Source organism: Archocentrus centrarchus, chromosome 22 (assembly GCF_007364275.1).
Source record: "Archocentrus centrarchus isolate MPI-CPG fArcCen1 chromosome 22, fArcCen1, whole genome shotgun sequence".
Lineage (NCBI taxonomy): Eukaryota > Metazoa > Chordata > Actinopteri > Cichliformes > Cichlidae > Archocentrus > Archocentrus centrarchus.
Genome location: NC_044367.1, coordinates 17,708,390 through 17,722,275, shown reverse-complemented (window position 1 = coordinate 17,722,275; position 13,886 = coordinate 17,708,390). Strand labels below are relative to the sequence as shown.

Sequence of the window (13,886 nt, the reverse complement as noted above, 5' to 3'; positions counted from 1 at the left end):
TAGATTGTGTTGTTTTTCTTAGGGAGCAGCCCTATAGTGGTGGACTTGAAGCATGTAGACACATGATGTTTTTGCTCTGGTTCTCAGATCAGTTTCACACTCCGTGGACTAACAAGGAAACATTTTTGGATTACAGAATGTAATTCAGGTTTTTCATTATGGTGACAGGATGACAGTATCATCATTTATTCTGATCTGTGAAAGCTTTAACACATTTCCAGCCTGCCTTTCCTGGACATGCAAAAATAACTTGTGGCACAATCACCTCAAGTCAAAAGGGTTGTAAACTGTGCCATGATGGTGCAGTTTACCATCTAACAATTGGAGACAGGACAAAAGACAAACTGTCTGCATGTATGTATTGCAATCTTGTCATGTGTGGCAGGGAGGGGTGGACCCAAATGCAGGAGGCAAAAGAAAAGCTAAGGAGGGAAACACTGATGACGCAGCAACCAAAAACAGAGAAAACCTGAGGGCTTAAATACACACAAGGAAATCAGGGAGAGTGGAAACAACAGGGAACAACAGGTGACACAAATGAAACTAATAACAGAGGAAGTGAAACTAAACACAAAGCACAGGGAACATAAGACTGTCAAAATAAAACAGGAAGTGGCTGACCATGACGCACATGCAGACTTAACAGAACACAAGGAATAACAGACACAAGAGACACCCCAACACAAAGAAGAGAGACTAAGGAGAAACTAGACTCTAAGGCTAAGGGAAGGGAAACTAAACACCGGACACAAGGAAACCACCCGAAGGGAGACTAAACGTGAAAAGGGGTCAGGACACAGGGAAGACAAGATCATGGGGGAAACAAACAGAGGAACACAGAGACACAGGACGACCAGGACCAAGGAAAACAGAATGCAAAGCAATAACCCAAATGCAAAAACTGAATACAAAACAATAACAAACAGAGAACCTAAACAGTGAGAAAAACTAAGAAACACAACCCGAACAATACAACAAAACAGAACTTCACAAAAGAACTCAAAACACTGGGCCACCAGCCCAGGACAGATCTGTGTGGAGGTTTGTGGGTGGGTAACTCAATCTGTGTGTGTGTGTATTGTGATCTGTGTGGAGGCTTGTGTGTGCATGTTCAGATCCATGTGTGTACCTATTAGGATTTGTAAACCATCCATCCATCCATCTATTCTCTTTTCAGGGTTGCGGGGGGGGGGGGGGGGGGGGGGGGGCTGGAGCGAGAGGCAGGGTACATCCTGTACAGGTCGCCAGCCTGTCGCAGGGCTAACACAGAGAGAAAGATAACCATTCCTACTCACGTTCACAACTATGGGCAATTTAGAGTGACCAATTAACCTAACCCCAGTAACTGGATGTCTATGGACTGTGGGAGGAAATCCACGCAGACACAGGGAGAACATGCAAACTCCACACAGCGAGAGGTCCGGGCCAAGGTGGACTCAAACCCAGACCTTCTAGATGTCATTCTAACTGTGATGCAGCAGTTCTAACCACCATGCCACTGTGCTGCACAGATTTGTAAACATGTAAATAAATCTGCAAGTGTGTGCAGAGTCTTAAAGTTTTGCTGAAATCATGGAAAATACACAAGCTGCTTTTCAACTGGCTCTCTTTTCACATATGACTTTTGCTACACTTCTATATTGGTAGATGTGTGCAGAGATCAGAGACATCAGGCTGTTGTGTTGGTACGGCATTACAATCTCATCAGTGTCATTCAACAGGACGTAGTGTGAATGCTCCATTGATCTGTAAATGCACTCATTATGCGTGGTCAGCTGGCCAAAGTAGTGCAGATCCCCTCCTTGCCGTGAGAAATACCAGCCACGAGATGGATTCAGATGCTTGTCAATGGGCCAAGCAACCATTTCCACAAACCCCTCCTGGCTGTAACTCTGCAACAGGTGGTCAAGCTCTGGACCACAGCTTGTGTTATAGATCGCCACTCGGTTCACACCCAGCAACCTGGAGCAAAGATTAAAGGCTGAAACTTCTTATAATTCATTAGTTCGCTGATGCTTTTGTGATTTATTGTACTTATAGCACAATAAATAAATTCACATCACACAGAGAAATGAACAAATTTGTCATAGAAAGGTTCCTTAGTTCAAGCATGCATCCAACAAAATGAGAACATTTACACAGCACTATAAAGGAAGTTTACAGAGACCAACGCAAACAGTTTGGGTCTTTATGGATAGTTTAGATACTGGTGGGCGTAATGTTAGGGGCAAGGTGTTTTGATTGACAGTTGTGCCAACACAGACACAACTACCTCAGCCAAATGTGGTGTGTTTTGGATCTAGAAAAAAAAAAAAAAATAAACATGGGTGACAAAACTGTGCATACGTCCATCTTTTATATACAGTCTATGAACCACACCTACAGATGCACTCTCAACAGCCATCAGTGCCTGCTGCCCTAAAAGTACAACATTTTGAAACTTCTAATACTAAAAAAGATTTACTTTGGAGACCATGTCAAAGAATCTGAAGTTAAGCTAGTCAATCTTATCCTCCACTCTAGAATACAGTAGTAGAAACACCACTATGAGGAAATCCAGGAACTCTACAATTAACAGCAAAGGTTGCACAGAAGTTGTTGTAGCACAGTTTTGTCACTGTAGCTTGTGGTGGTGTTGCTGTACTCACCTGTACATCTCCAGAGTCTGTGCAAACTGAAGTACATTGTTATAGTTGCCAAACAGGTTTGAAATGCAGACTGTCAAGTCAAACTGAATCTTTACTTGCTCCCGCTCATCTGTCTTTTGGTTTCTTATAGGGAGCCAGGTAAAGTCAGATGCACTCTCTTTGTCTGGTGCAGTCTCAAGAATGACATATGTAGCATCACAGTTCTGAGGAATCTGACATCCGTAGTGACGAAGGGAAAGCCAAAGTTATCTGAATGCTGTAAACTTGTGCTGGAGTTGTTTTACTTAAATAATCTCTGCAGCAGAAATGGCAGTGAAGGGGTTGGATGGAGTCTCTCCTAAATATGCCAATAATTTGTATATCCAAATCTTTCACTCTCTGGCCAGAAGTGGGAAGTAACAAAGTACAAATACTTCGTTACTGTACTGACATATTCTTTTGGAGGGAAACAAGCTACGGAAGAAGTTAGACTCCTGCTTGTATGAAAACTGAAAGCATAAAAATATGAAATCTGTGGGCTGCAAAGTTAAATAATGAGCTCTGTAATTTGATACTTTTTTTAAAAAGTTGTTTTATTTGCTTTAAAGAATTTCAAATATGTTGCTTGAATGAATAACAAGCTGTATCTGCATTTGCATCTGGAAGGAGGACAAAGACCAATTATCACAACAAAAACCAAGGATTGATATTAGAGTTGTAGCTACAGGGTCACATTTAAAGGGAGATATATGCAAACATAAAAACAACAAACACAACAAAGCACTTCCCAGAGGAAAATGTTGCTCATAATAAATCATCTTCTTGTTTGGAGATTAGTGAATTCTGACATGTTTCTCAGAAACACTTCCTTAGCTCAAAAGGTGCAAAAGAATAAATCAGTGTAAGACAAATGATTCAGACCATTTTGAGAGTAACAGAAGAAGAGGGATTAAAATAGAGTTGAGACTTAAATTTAATCATTTAATCATTTGATAATTGTGCAGACTTCGACAGATATAATTATATAAATTAGATAAGTTTTATAAGTAAGTGAGTTATTTAAGTTTAGTTCAATCTCCATTGGCTTCCTGTTCATCATAGAATTCATTTTAAAATCTTGTTGTTTGTTTTTAAAGTGTTGAATGGATTAGCCCCACTGTACTTATCAGATCTTTTAACTTTTGCTGTATATGAGAGATCTTTGAGGTCTTCTAATCGTCTTTTACTAGATGTCCCGAGAACCAGGTTAAAGCATTGGGGCGATCGGGCCTTTTCAGTGGCCGCACCCCGACTATGGAACAGCCTTCCTTTAGATTTTCGACTTATTTCTGATCTGAAAATTTTTAAATCTAAACTTAAGACTTATTTGTTTAAACAGGCTTTTAATACCATGTAATGGAATGATCTTGTTTTTGTCTTTTGTGATGTAATATTATCCATCCATCCATCCATCCATCCATCCATCCATCCATCCATTCGCTTCTGCACATCCTGTTCAGGGTCGCGGGGGGGCTGGAGCCTATCCCAGCTGTCATAGGGCGAGAGGCAGGGTACACCCTGAACAGGTCGCCTTGTCGGTTGTGTTAAGCGCTATATAAATGAATAAATGAAATGAAATGAATGAAATGATGTTTCAACCACTGAAAAGAATAAATACAATTGGCGTATATGGACATTCAACCAAACAAAATATCCAGTATATTAATCATCTGCATATAAGTAACTCAATTTTATGCACGAAAGGGAGTACGAAGAAGTATAAACTTATATGACTTATTTATAATTATATCAACTTTCTTCTGAATCTTACCACTAGCTCAAGAATCATTTCTCTTTGTTCATACAAACAAAAATCAATGCAGGGCACTGGAGTCTCTGAAACTGGGCTGAGATGAGAGAAAGGCTATTTCACAGGAGCTGAATTTAGGAAGTATGAGAAAATGGTCACAATCTGATATTTATGTTAAATTGATCTCAGTTATGTTTAAGAGAAAACGTGAACAAAGAAGATTATTTCAAATTTCAAATGTCCTCTCAGTAACCACACTTTGAAAATTCTGGACAGGAATGCAAAGAAGATAAGGTCTGTCTCTATGGAGTGAGTGAGTGAGTTAAATGTAAACAAACAGGATGTTGGTGTGGGACAACATATACATTATTGAAACATACATATTCATTAAACATTTTACCAACTTATTGTAAGCAGAAGCAGAAGCTAAAAAATTGCTTTTATAGTCTTTTTATTGCAGTAACTGTTAAAACTATTATCTGTTACTTCAATTGCTGTTTTATCTCAGTTATCAGTGGGTTTCTATAGCGATGTATCAATAGATGGTTCTTCTATTGCTGGCTTTTCAATACTAGAGCTAATGTGAGACAAGGAGACAAGGCACAAGCCGTTCCCGTGTAAGGAAAGACACAAAGTCACCGTATTTGCCGCCTTTTAAAGACATAGTGTACATTTAATCCTTCCTACCCTGTATGAGCTAAAGAAAAAAATTAAGCAGAACTGACTCCCTCTGTTCTTACAACTTCAAGGTTATGGGGGCCTCCAGGTCAGAGGGACCTGCAAGTTCCTGTAGTGAGAAAGAAAAAATAGAGAGGAACTGTGAAAATGAAACTTCTTGTCTTTGTTAAAGTTTGCATAAAACTGCTTAAGATCTCACTGACAATTGTAGCTAGGTTAACAACTTGAAAAGACCTCATTTCAAATGAGCAGTAGTTTCGGTGTTCACATAAGTATGGTATTTTCGTGAAAAGCAATGTTCTCTCATTGTTTATTCAATATTTACATTTAGCAATTTTTAACAAACACCAATAAAGACTATACATTCACTGTTCAGTTACATTTTATTTATATAGCCAAATCACAACACCACTCACCTCAGTGCTTAGGACAGACAGGTCTGCACAGTAAAGGGACATCTACGTGGCATTGTTTCAATTCAATTCAATTCAATTCAGTTCACTTTGCACAATTAACAGCAACAGTTGCCTCAAGGTGCTCCGTCTGTCCATCCGTCCGTTCGTCCATCCGTCCATCCTTCCATCTTCTTCAGCTTATCTGGGTCCTGGTCACAGGGCAGAATGAGACGACCCCTATGAGCAAGCACTTGGTAGCTGTAGGAAGGAAAATCTTCCTTTTAACAGGAAGAAATGTCTGGTAGAACCAGGCTCAGGGAGGGTTATTGTTATCCATCTGCCAGGACCAGTTGGGGATGAGGAAAGGGATACAGGACAAAAGACACATTATGAAAGAGAGCCAGTGTGTCATGGTCCGGGGTCCTTTGGACCCCGTGTGTTTTTTGTTTTGCTTCATTTTGTCTGTTCTGTTCTGGGTTTCTTTTGGTTGTGAGGTTTAATTGTTATTTCTAGTCCCTGGAGTTCTCCCTGTATTCTGTGTCAGGTCTGTGTCTCTGTTCCATCGTCTTACTTCCTGTTTTATTTTGATAGTCGTCCAGTCCCTGTCTACTGTGTTCAGTTTTGCTTCCCCTGGTCTCGTCAGTGTTATTAGCGTCACCTGTGTTACCACCTGTTTCCACCTCCCTCATTAGCCCTCCTGTGTATTTAAGTCCCGTGTTTCCAGTGCCTGTTGTTACGTCGTCATCTCATTGTCCTGGTCTTCGGTTGCCATGCTGTGTGCCAGTGTCAGTTTCCCCTGTTTTCTGGAGGTCAAGTGGAGTTAATTTTGTTCTGCATGTTTTGCCACTGGTCCTGCCCAGTCCTGCCTTTTGTTTAGCTCTGCCGAATAAAGCTGAGTTTATATCTTTCCTCTGTCTGGCGTATCCTGCGTTGGGGTCCTCCTTCCTGCCTGCCACACAGCTGATCCTTGACACAGAGATTAATAATAACTAATGATTAAATGCAGAGTAGTGTACAAACACAGGGTGAAAAGATATCAGTGAAGAATTAACACTCAGTGAATCATGGTAAGACCCCAGCAACCTGGCCTTATTGCAACATAAGGGAGGATTCAATTTGATTCAGTTCAGTTCAATTTATATAGCGCCAAATCACAACAAGGCGCTTTGTATTGTAGGTAAAGACCCCTCAGAGTCACCTGATCCAGCCCTAATTATAAGCTTGATCAAAAAGGAAAGTTATAAGCCTAATCTTAAAAGTAGAGGGGGTGTCTGTCTCTTGAATCCAAACTGGGAGCTGTTTCCACAAATGAGGGGTCTAAAAGCTAAAGGCTCTGCCTCTCATTCTACTTTTAAATACCCTAGGAACCACAAGTAAGCCAGCAGTCTGTGCATAAAATGCTCTATTGGGGTGATACAGTGCTACGAGGTCTTTAAGATAAGATGAGGCCTGATTATTCAAGATCTTGTATATTGAAAAGAAGGATTTTATATTTGACTCTAGACTGTTCATTGTTTGACCACTCACAGACACACTGTTTGCTGTGTAAATATCTGGCACATTTATTTGGACTGGACTGGGCTAAGAACACTGATGCCCTATACAGGAAGGGCCAAAGTCGTCTCTATTTTCTGAGATGCCTGAGGTCCTTCAATATCTGCCGGACTATGCTCAGGATCTTCTATGAGTCTGTGGTGGCGAGTGCCATCCTCTATGCTGTTACATGCTGCAGGCAGCAGACTGAGGGCGGCAGACGCCAACAGACTCAATAAACTGATCCACAAAGCCAGTGATGTGGTGGGAGTGGAGCTGGATTCGCTTATGGCAGTGTCGGAGAGGAGGATGCTGTCTAAGCTGCAGGCCATTATGAACAATGGCTCCCACCCACTCTACAACACAGTGATGGGACACAGGAGCACATTCAGTGCAAGACTCATCCCACCAAAATGCACCACAGAGCGCCACAGGAGGTCATTTCTACCTGTGACCATCAGACTCTATAACTCCTCCCTTAATAGGTGACATTGTGGTTCATCAGTGTCATTCATTTATCAGTATTCATTTATCAGTATTCATTCGGTATGTGTGCCTGCAATTGTACATAAAATTGTTTAAATTTCCATATACATTGTACAAAAAAAAAAGACTGTGCATATATATAATGACACCTGTTTAAAAGAATTTTTTTTTTAGCACTCACAAGTTTCATATGTGTATAGATTTAGATATGTATATAGTCAGATTATCTCTTTAGTCTTTGTATTTTTATGCCTTTAGTGTATGATATTGTGTTTTTGGTTTACTCATTTAAATGAAACAGTTGCAGCTGTAACAACAGAAATTTCCCTCTGGGATCAATAAAGTATTCTGATTCTGATTATTTCCCTCAACCCTATTCTATATTTAATACATCCAATATATTATCTGGTACATACTTTTCTGTGTGCAGTAACTGGCATCTGTGCAGTATTTGGTACATTTTGATTATTTGTTACATTTATTTATTTCCTTGTAAGTCCTTGCTTTCTTTGATATTTATACTCTTGCTCTTTGTAGTATGTTTTTGTAGTATATAAATGCTGGTTTTACAGCATTTATCTTCTTGTTTTGGTTTTATAAAGAAAAGGCACTGGACTGTGGCAGCTGCTACACTTTTGTCATACTCCGTGTTTGATGACTGATGATAAAAGCTTTTCATTTCTATTTCTATTTCTAGTTTTTCAGCACCACTCTGAGACAGGATGTTTCTAATTTTAGAGATATTGCGCAAATGCGAGAAAGCATTTGTTTTGTTTAATATATGCATTGAAGGACATATCCTGGTCAAAAAAAATGACTCCAAGATTCCTCACAGTGTTTACCGGTGGCCAAAGTAATGCCAGCCAGAGTAAGTATCTGGTTAGAAGCCATGTTTCTACAGTTTGTAGGACCAAGTACAATAACCTCAGTTTTATCTGAATTTGGAAGTAGGAAATTAGAGATCATCCAGATCTTTATGTCTTTAAGACATTCCTGCACTTTAACTAATTGGTGTGTGTGTGTGTGTGTGTGTGTGTGTGTGTGTGTGTGTGTGTGTGTGTGTGTGTGTGTGTGTGTGTGTGTGTGTGTGTCATCTGGCTTCATGGATAGATAAAGCTGGATATATCTGCATAGCAATGAAAATGTATCTATGCTTCTAATAATGCTACCTCAAAGGGAACATGTACAATGTAAATAGAACTGGTCCTAGTACAGAACCCTGTGGAGCTCCCTAATTAATCTTAGCGTGTGAAGATGACTCCCCATTTACATGAACAATTTGGAGTCTATTAAATAGATATAATTCAAACCACTGTGTAGTATTTTTTAATACTCATCATTCTCCAATCAATCTCCAAGCAGGACAAGCACGTATCAGTCCACTGCTGGAGGCCATAAGAAGATCATTTGTAACCTTCACTAATACCTTCACTGTTGCTTCTGTGCTGTGATGAATTCTGAATCCCTTCTGAAACTCTTCATATAAACCATTGTTTTGCAGATGATCAGTTATTTGTTTTACACCTACAAAATGGCTATCATTAATGCCCAGGTGGACAGTAAAGTAGTCATTGGCATTGCACAATTTCCATATTTGCTGTACTTTATATGAGGTTTTTTTAATTTTTCTGAAGCCCGTTCACCCTAGCTGACATTGTATGAGGCGGGACACTCTGGACATGTCATCAATCTACAGTACCTACAAGCATTCATCCTCACATCCACACTTAAAGAATCACTAGTTACCCTAGCATGTCTTTGGACTGCAGGAGAAAAATTCCAGTATATAAGCAAAGTAAACATGTATTGGAAACTTTAGAAAGGTCTATAAAGGTAAATTATAGATTTCTTCTCTCCAGGTCAGCTGCCCAATGATCGATACACTGCATGGTGGACAACATTTTTTCTGTGGGTGTACACTGGCAAATAAAATCCATCCATCCAGTCCAAATAAAATCTGTTATGAAATTAGCAGTTTTGAGCAGTGCTTAAAAATGGCCATTCATGGTCAAAGTCTCCCAGCAGTTTGAAAAATATAAATACAGTAACAATTAATGTCCGTGATTTGTTGCTTTGCCTGCACCCCCAGAAATAACTATGACAGCTGAATCAAGATTGTCCGTATATCATGAGCCTTCTTACTGCAGTATATCCTGGAACTAATGCTGAAACCAGCCCAGAAGCCCAAGAGTGAACTCACAACCAAAATTGCCTCAATCAATCACATCTGCAGCAAAAATCCACTGCAAATAGTGTTTATATTTCTAATTGCAAGCTTTATTAATGTTTCTGACTTCCCCATCCTGTCTATGTCATTCAGCCCCAAGCCAGTTCATTTCTATAAAAAATATATATTTTTTGCAAATATTACTCAAACTCAAGTGGGTGGTGCTTTTCTTGGGGAATAATTTGAGCTGAAGATTTGGTGTCCAACTGACTTTTTCACTGCAGCAAAACACTATATTTTGAATACAGTAAATGTCATGCACAGCAGATAGGAGGTTTACAGATGTTTAATAGATTTTGGACAACACTTGAGCTCTTTTTCACAGAGTGATAAATCATCTGGCTTTTCTTACACAGGTTACAGGGATAGATTCATTAGTTTTGTGATATTTTTTTTAATGTATTGCAAATTACTAAAACATAATATTAAAATTCAAGATGAGCAATCTTGTAACAAGACTGAAACAAGATTAGACATGCAGGGAAGATGTTGATAAATAAATAAATAAAGGCCTGGGAGCTTGGAGGTCCTGCACAGTATCTTAGCTGTTCCCAGGACTGCGCTCTTCTGCACTGAGATCTTGAATGTCGTTCCTGGAATCTGCTGGAACCACTCTCCCAGTTTGGGGGTCACTGCCCTGAGTGTTCCAATTATCATGTGGACCACTGTTGCCTCCACCTTCCTCTTTAGTTCTTCTCTCAGCCCTTGGTATTTCTCCAGCTTCTCGTGTTGTCACAGTGCAGCATTGCTACATCTATCTCTATGGCTGTTTTCCTCTACTTGTCCATCATTGCTATGTCCAGTTTGTCCATCTATATCTGGAAGTCCCATGGGATCTTAGCTCGGTAATTCTTAACCACCTTTGGGGAGGTATCCCATATTGACCTTGGGATTTCCAGGCCATACTCAGCACAGATGTTCCTGTATACTATGCCAGCCACTTGGTTATAGCATTCCATGTATGCATGTAGCATCCTGCACCCTGCTGTTATGTGCTGGATTGTCTCAGGGGCATCTCTGCACAACCTACACCTGGGGTCTTGCCTGGCGTTGTAGACCCCAACCTCTATCGGACTTGTGCTTAGAGCTTGCTCCTGTGCTGCCATGATTAGTGCTTCTGTGCTGTCTGCCAGTCCAGCTTTGTCCAGCCGTTGGTAGAATTTTTCAATATCTGCTTCCTGAGGTATTTACTAAGCACATGATCAGCTGTGTTAATCTTCCTGATGTATTCACAGATCTTTGTTGTTTCATCCTGGATAGTGGTTCTGACACTCACTAATCCTCAGCCTCCTTAGTGTACAGTGTCAGGGTGTTGGATTTGGGATGAAACCCTCCATGCATGGTAAGGAGCTTTCTTGTTTTGATGTCAGTGGCTTCTATCTCCTCCTTTGGCCAACTTATTATCCTAGCAGGGTATCTGACGACTGGTGGGGCATAGGTGTTGATTGCCTGGATCTTGTTCTTCCCATTCAGCTGATTCCTCAGGACTTTCCTTATTCTCTGCAGGTACTTGGCAATTGCAGCTTTTCTAGTGGCCTCTTCATGGTTCCATTTGCCTGTGGGATTCCAAGGCACTTATAACTGTCTTCAGCATCTGCAATGTTGTCTTCTGGTAGTGCAGTCCTCTCAGTTCTGACTATGTTCGTTCTCTTTGTTACCATCCGACTGCACTTCTCCAGTCCGAATGACATTCCAGTGCCATTTCTGTAGATCCCACTGGTGATGATCAGTGAATTGATATCTTATTCACTCCTGGCATACAACTTGATACCGTCCATGTAGAGGAGGTGGCTCATGTTTGCTCCATTCCGTAGTCGGTATCTGTGGGCAGTCTTGTTCATGATCTGGCTGAGGGGGCTCAGGCCTATGCAGAACAGCAGTGGGGACAGAGCATCTCCTTGGTAAATCCCACACTTGATGGCCTCTATTGTTTTCCACATCCCCATTGGATGCAGACTGCTGCATCCTAAATGCACAAAGGAGCGTTATCGTAGATCCTTCCTCCCAGCAGCTGTAAGACTTTATAACCATCACTGCTCCCAACAAAAACCACAATAGCCTACACAATGTAGGATAATATATAATATACTGTAAATAGTCCGGCCTGTTAAGGTTCAACACACAGGCACATCATGTACATTGTATATAGTGTTATTATTAGTAGTATTAAGGTTAATCTTGTTTGTTGATTTTATATATATATTTATATTCTTTTCTTAATAGTGTGAATTATTATATTTTTACTTATATTTATAATAACTGCGGCTGCTGTTACACCCAAATTTCCCCTCTGTGGGACAATAAAGGCTGTTTCTTCTTCTTCTTCATGATGAAGGCTCTTAGAGTCCTGCTGATCTTGTAAAGTACTAGACATTGCGGGGTCGGGGTGGGTGGAGAAAGGTGAAGACTGAGAGGAGTGAGGGTGTGAGAGTGACTACTACTGTATAAAGCGTAATAGCCTTAAGTTAAAAACTTAACTTATCTCACAAAAGTGCATTTTTTCCCCCCATGTCCTTTGTGGGGTTCTGTAGATATTTGTTAGATTATTTGGAATGTCATTGCAAATTGACTTTTAATGTATTTCACTTTTTGAAAATTTAAACTAACAACATTGAAGTGTTTGTCACAGCAGCCAGCTGCTAATTTGATTCTTTCCATCAACTTTACTAAATAGCTGCTGACAACATAACTTGTTTGTATTAAAGCATCTGCCCTCTGGGTAAATATGGCGTGCCACCTGAGGTGTAAAATTCATCCATAGAATGGCTGCCCCAACTTCCAAGGCCCCACATAGTCCCAGTCTATTTCTACTAGAGTTTGGCCTTGGAGCATATCGATCCTTGAGCTCCCTCTCACTCATCTGAATTGCCATGCTATTTCTGGAGAGAAACACATGCCTAAATCCTACACTTGCTTTTGTATTATATTTGAACTAAAGGCTTCAACTTCAACCAAAAGCACAAGAAACAACAGTATTGAGTATTTTGGGGTAAATCTCTACAAGTCTTGCACATCTCAATCTGGGTAGTTTATTCCATTCTTCCTAGAATATATTCTCAAGCCGATTGGATGAAAAACATCTGAAATGTCATCATCAGATCTCTCCACAGATGATTAATGGGGCATATTTCAAGGATTTTATCCAGAGCACTAAAGAACAAAAACTTAGTAAACAAGTTTTTGCAGTAAACAAGCAAGATTCACCCGACTACAAATTGGAGTCTAAAACAGAGGGTCTGGAGATTTCATTTTTTTTTATTAGTATTAAAAATATTCAAACCTGTTTATATTAGAGTGTAAATTGGTGTTCATTACCGAATTGATTTTAGTGTTGGCAGATGTTGTCTCCACTTGGCCCACTCTTGTTTATAACATTGCTTCAGTTCATTGAGGTTTGTTTGCATTTGTTCATGCACAGCTTTCTTAAAGTCCCACCACAGCATTTCAATCAGGTTGAGGTCTGAACTTGGACTGGGCCATTGCAACACCTTGATTCTTTTCTTTTTCTGCCTTTCTGTTGTAGATTTGCTGCTGTGCTTGTGGGACGGAACCCAGGACCTTCTTGCTGTGAAACAACAGAGCAAATTTAGGAGAAATTCCAGTTAAGAATAATTGCAGTTTACTTATTTTTGAACTTACATTGTTGTACAACACAATGTCTGAGTTGATATTTGACAGCAAATGTTTATCTCAAGAGGTTTTCACAAGCAACTTTCTTAATATTTGTCTGTTGATCAAAGCACATGGGTCTGGCCACAAATGTCCTTCACTGTAAGACTTGGAACATTTGAGCTATGTTGGGACTGAATATCTATTCAGATAAGATAACATTTCACATCCTGCTCTAGATCAGGAACACCTCTATCAATTTTTTCCAGTGTTCTTCTGTGACATAAACCACTAGAAAATAAATATTAACTTCTCTTTTTCAGGATTGTGGGGGGCTGGAGCCTATCCATTGTGCTATCAATATTTAGTTTATAATGATAGCTTGGAGCAAAGAAATGGTCTATTTCCACTTTTAGTGTAACACATGCATACAGAAATAGTTGTGGGGGAGTTGATAAGATATCAGCTGTAAGTATCAACTTTTCACAAATAAACCCCATGTGTTTTGACTACAGAGGTGCTTAACTCGGCTTGCATTAAAC

General features: G+C 39.9%; 1 protein-coding gene across 1 annotated transcript; it reads right to left on the bottom strand.

The window, feature by feature from the left end:
* Window positions 1-1,595: 1,595 nt before the first annotated feature.
* On the bottom strand, window positions 1,596-5,552 carry LOC115772731 (uncharacterized). Its single transcript, XM_030719127.1, has 4 exons — window positions 5,511-5,552; window positions 2,933-3,026; window positions 2,649-2,811; window positions 1,596-1,962 (listed from the first exon to the last, which is right to left on the bottom strand). The coding sequence occupies exons 1-4, from the start codon at window positions 5,550-5,552 to the stop codon at window positions 1,596-1,598; spliced, it is 666 nt and encodes a 221-aa protein (XP_030574987.1).
* Window positions 5,553-13,886: the final 8,334 nt, after the last annotated feature.

Bases quoted from the DNA above. Each gene is read 5' to 3' on its own strand.
- LOC115772731 (XM_030719127.1), bottom strand. From the start codon at position 5,552: ATGTCCCTTTACTGTGCAGACCTGTCTGTCCTAAGCACTGAG. The intron at 2,812-2,932 runs GTAAAACAACTC...AGACTGCACCAG, and splicing joins CTGCTGCAGAGATTATTTAA to ACAAAGAGAGTGCATCTGAC. The intron at 1,963-2,648 runs GTGAGTACAGCA...TCTTTGCTCCAG, and splicing joins CAGACTCTGGAGATGTACAG to GTTGCTGGGTGTGAACCGAG.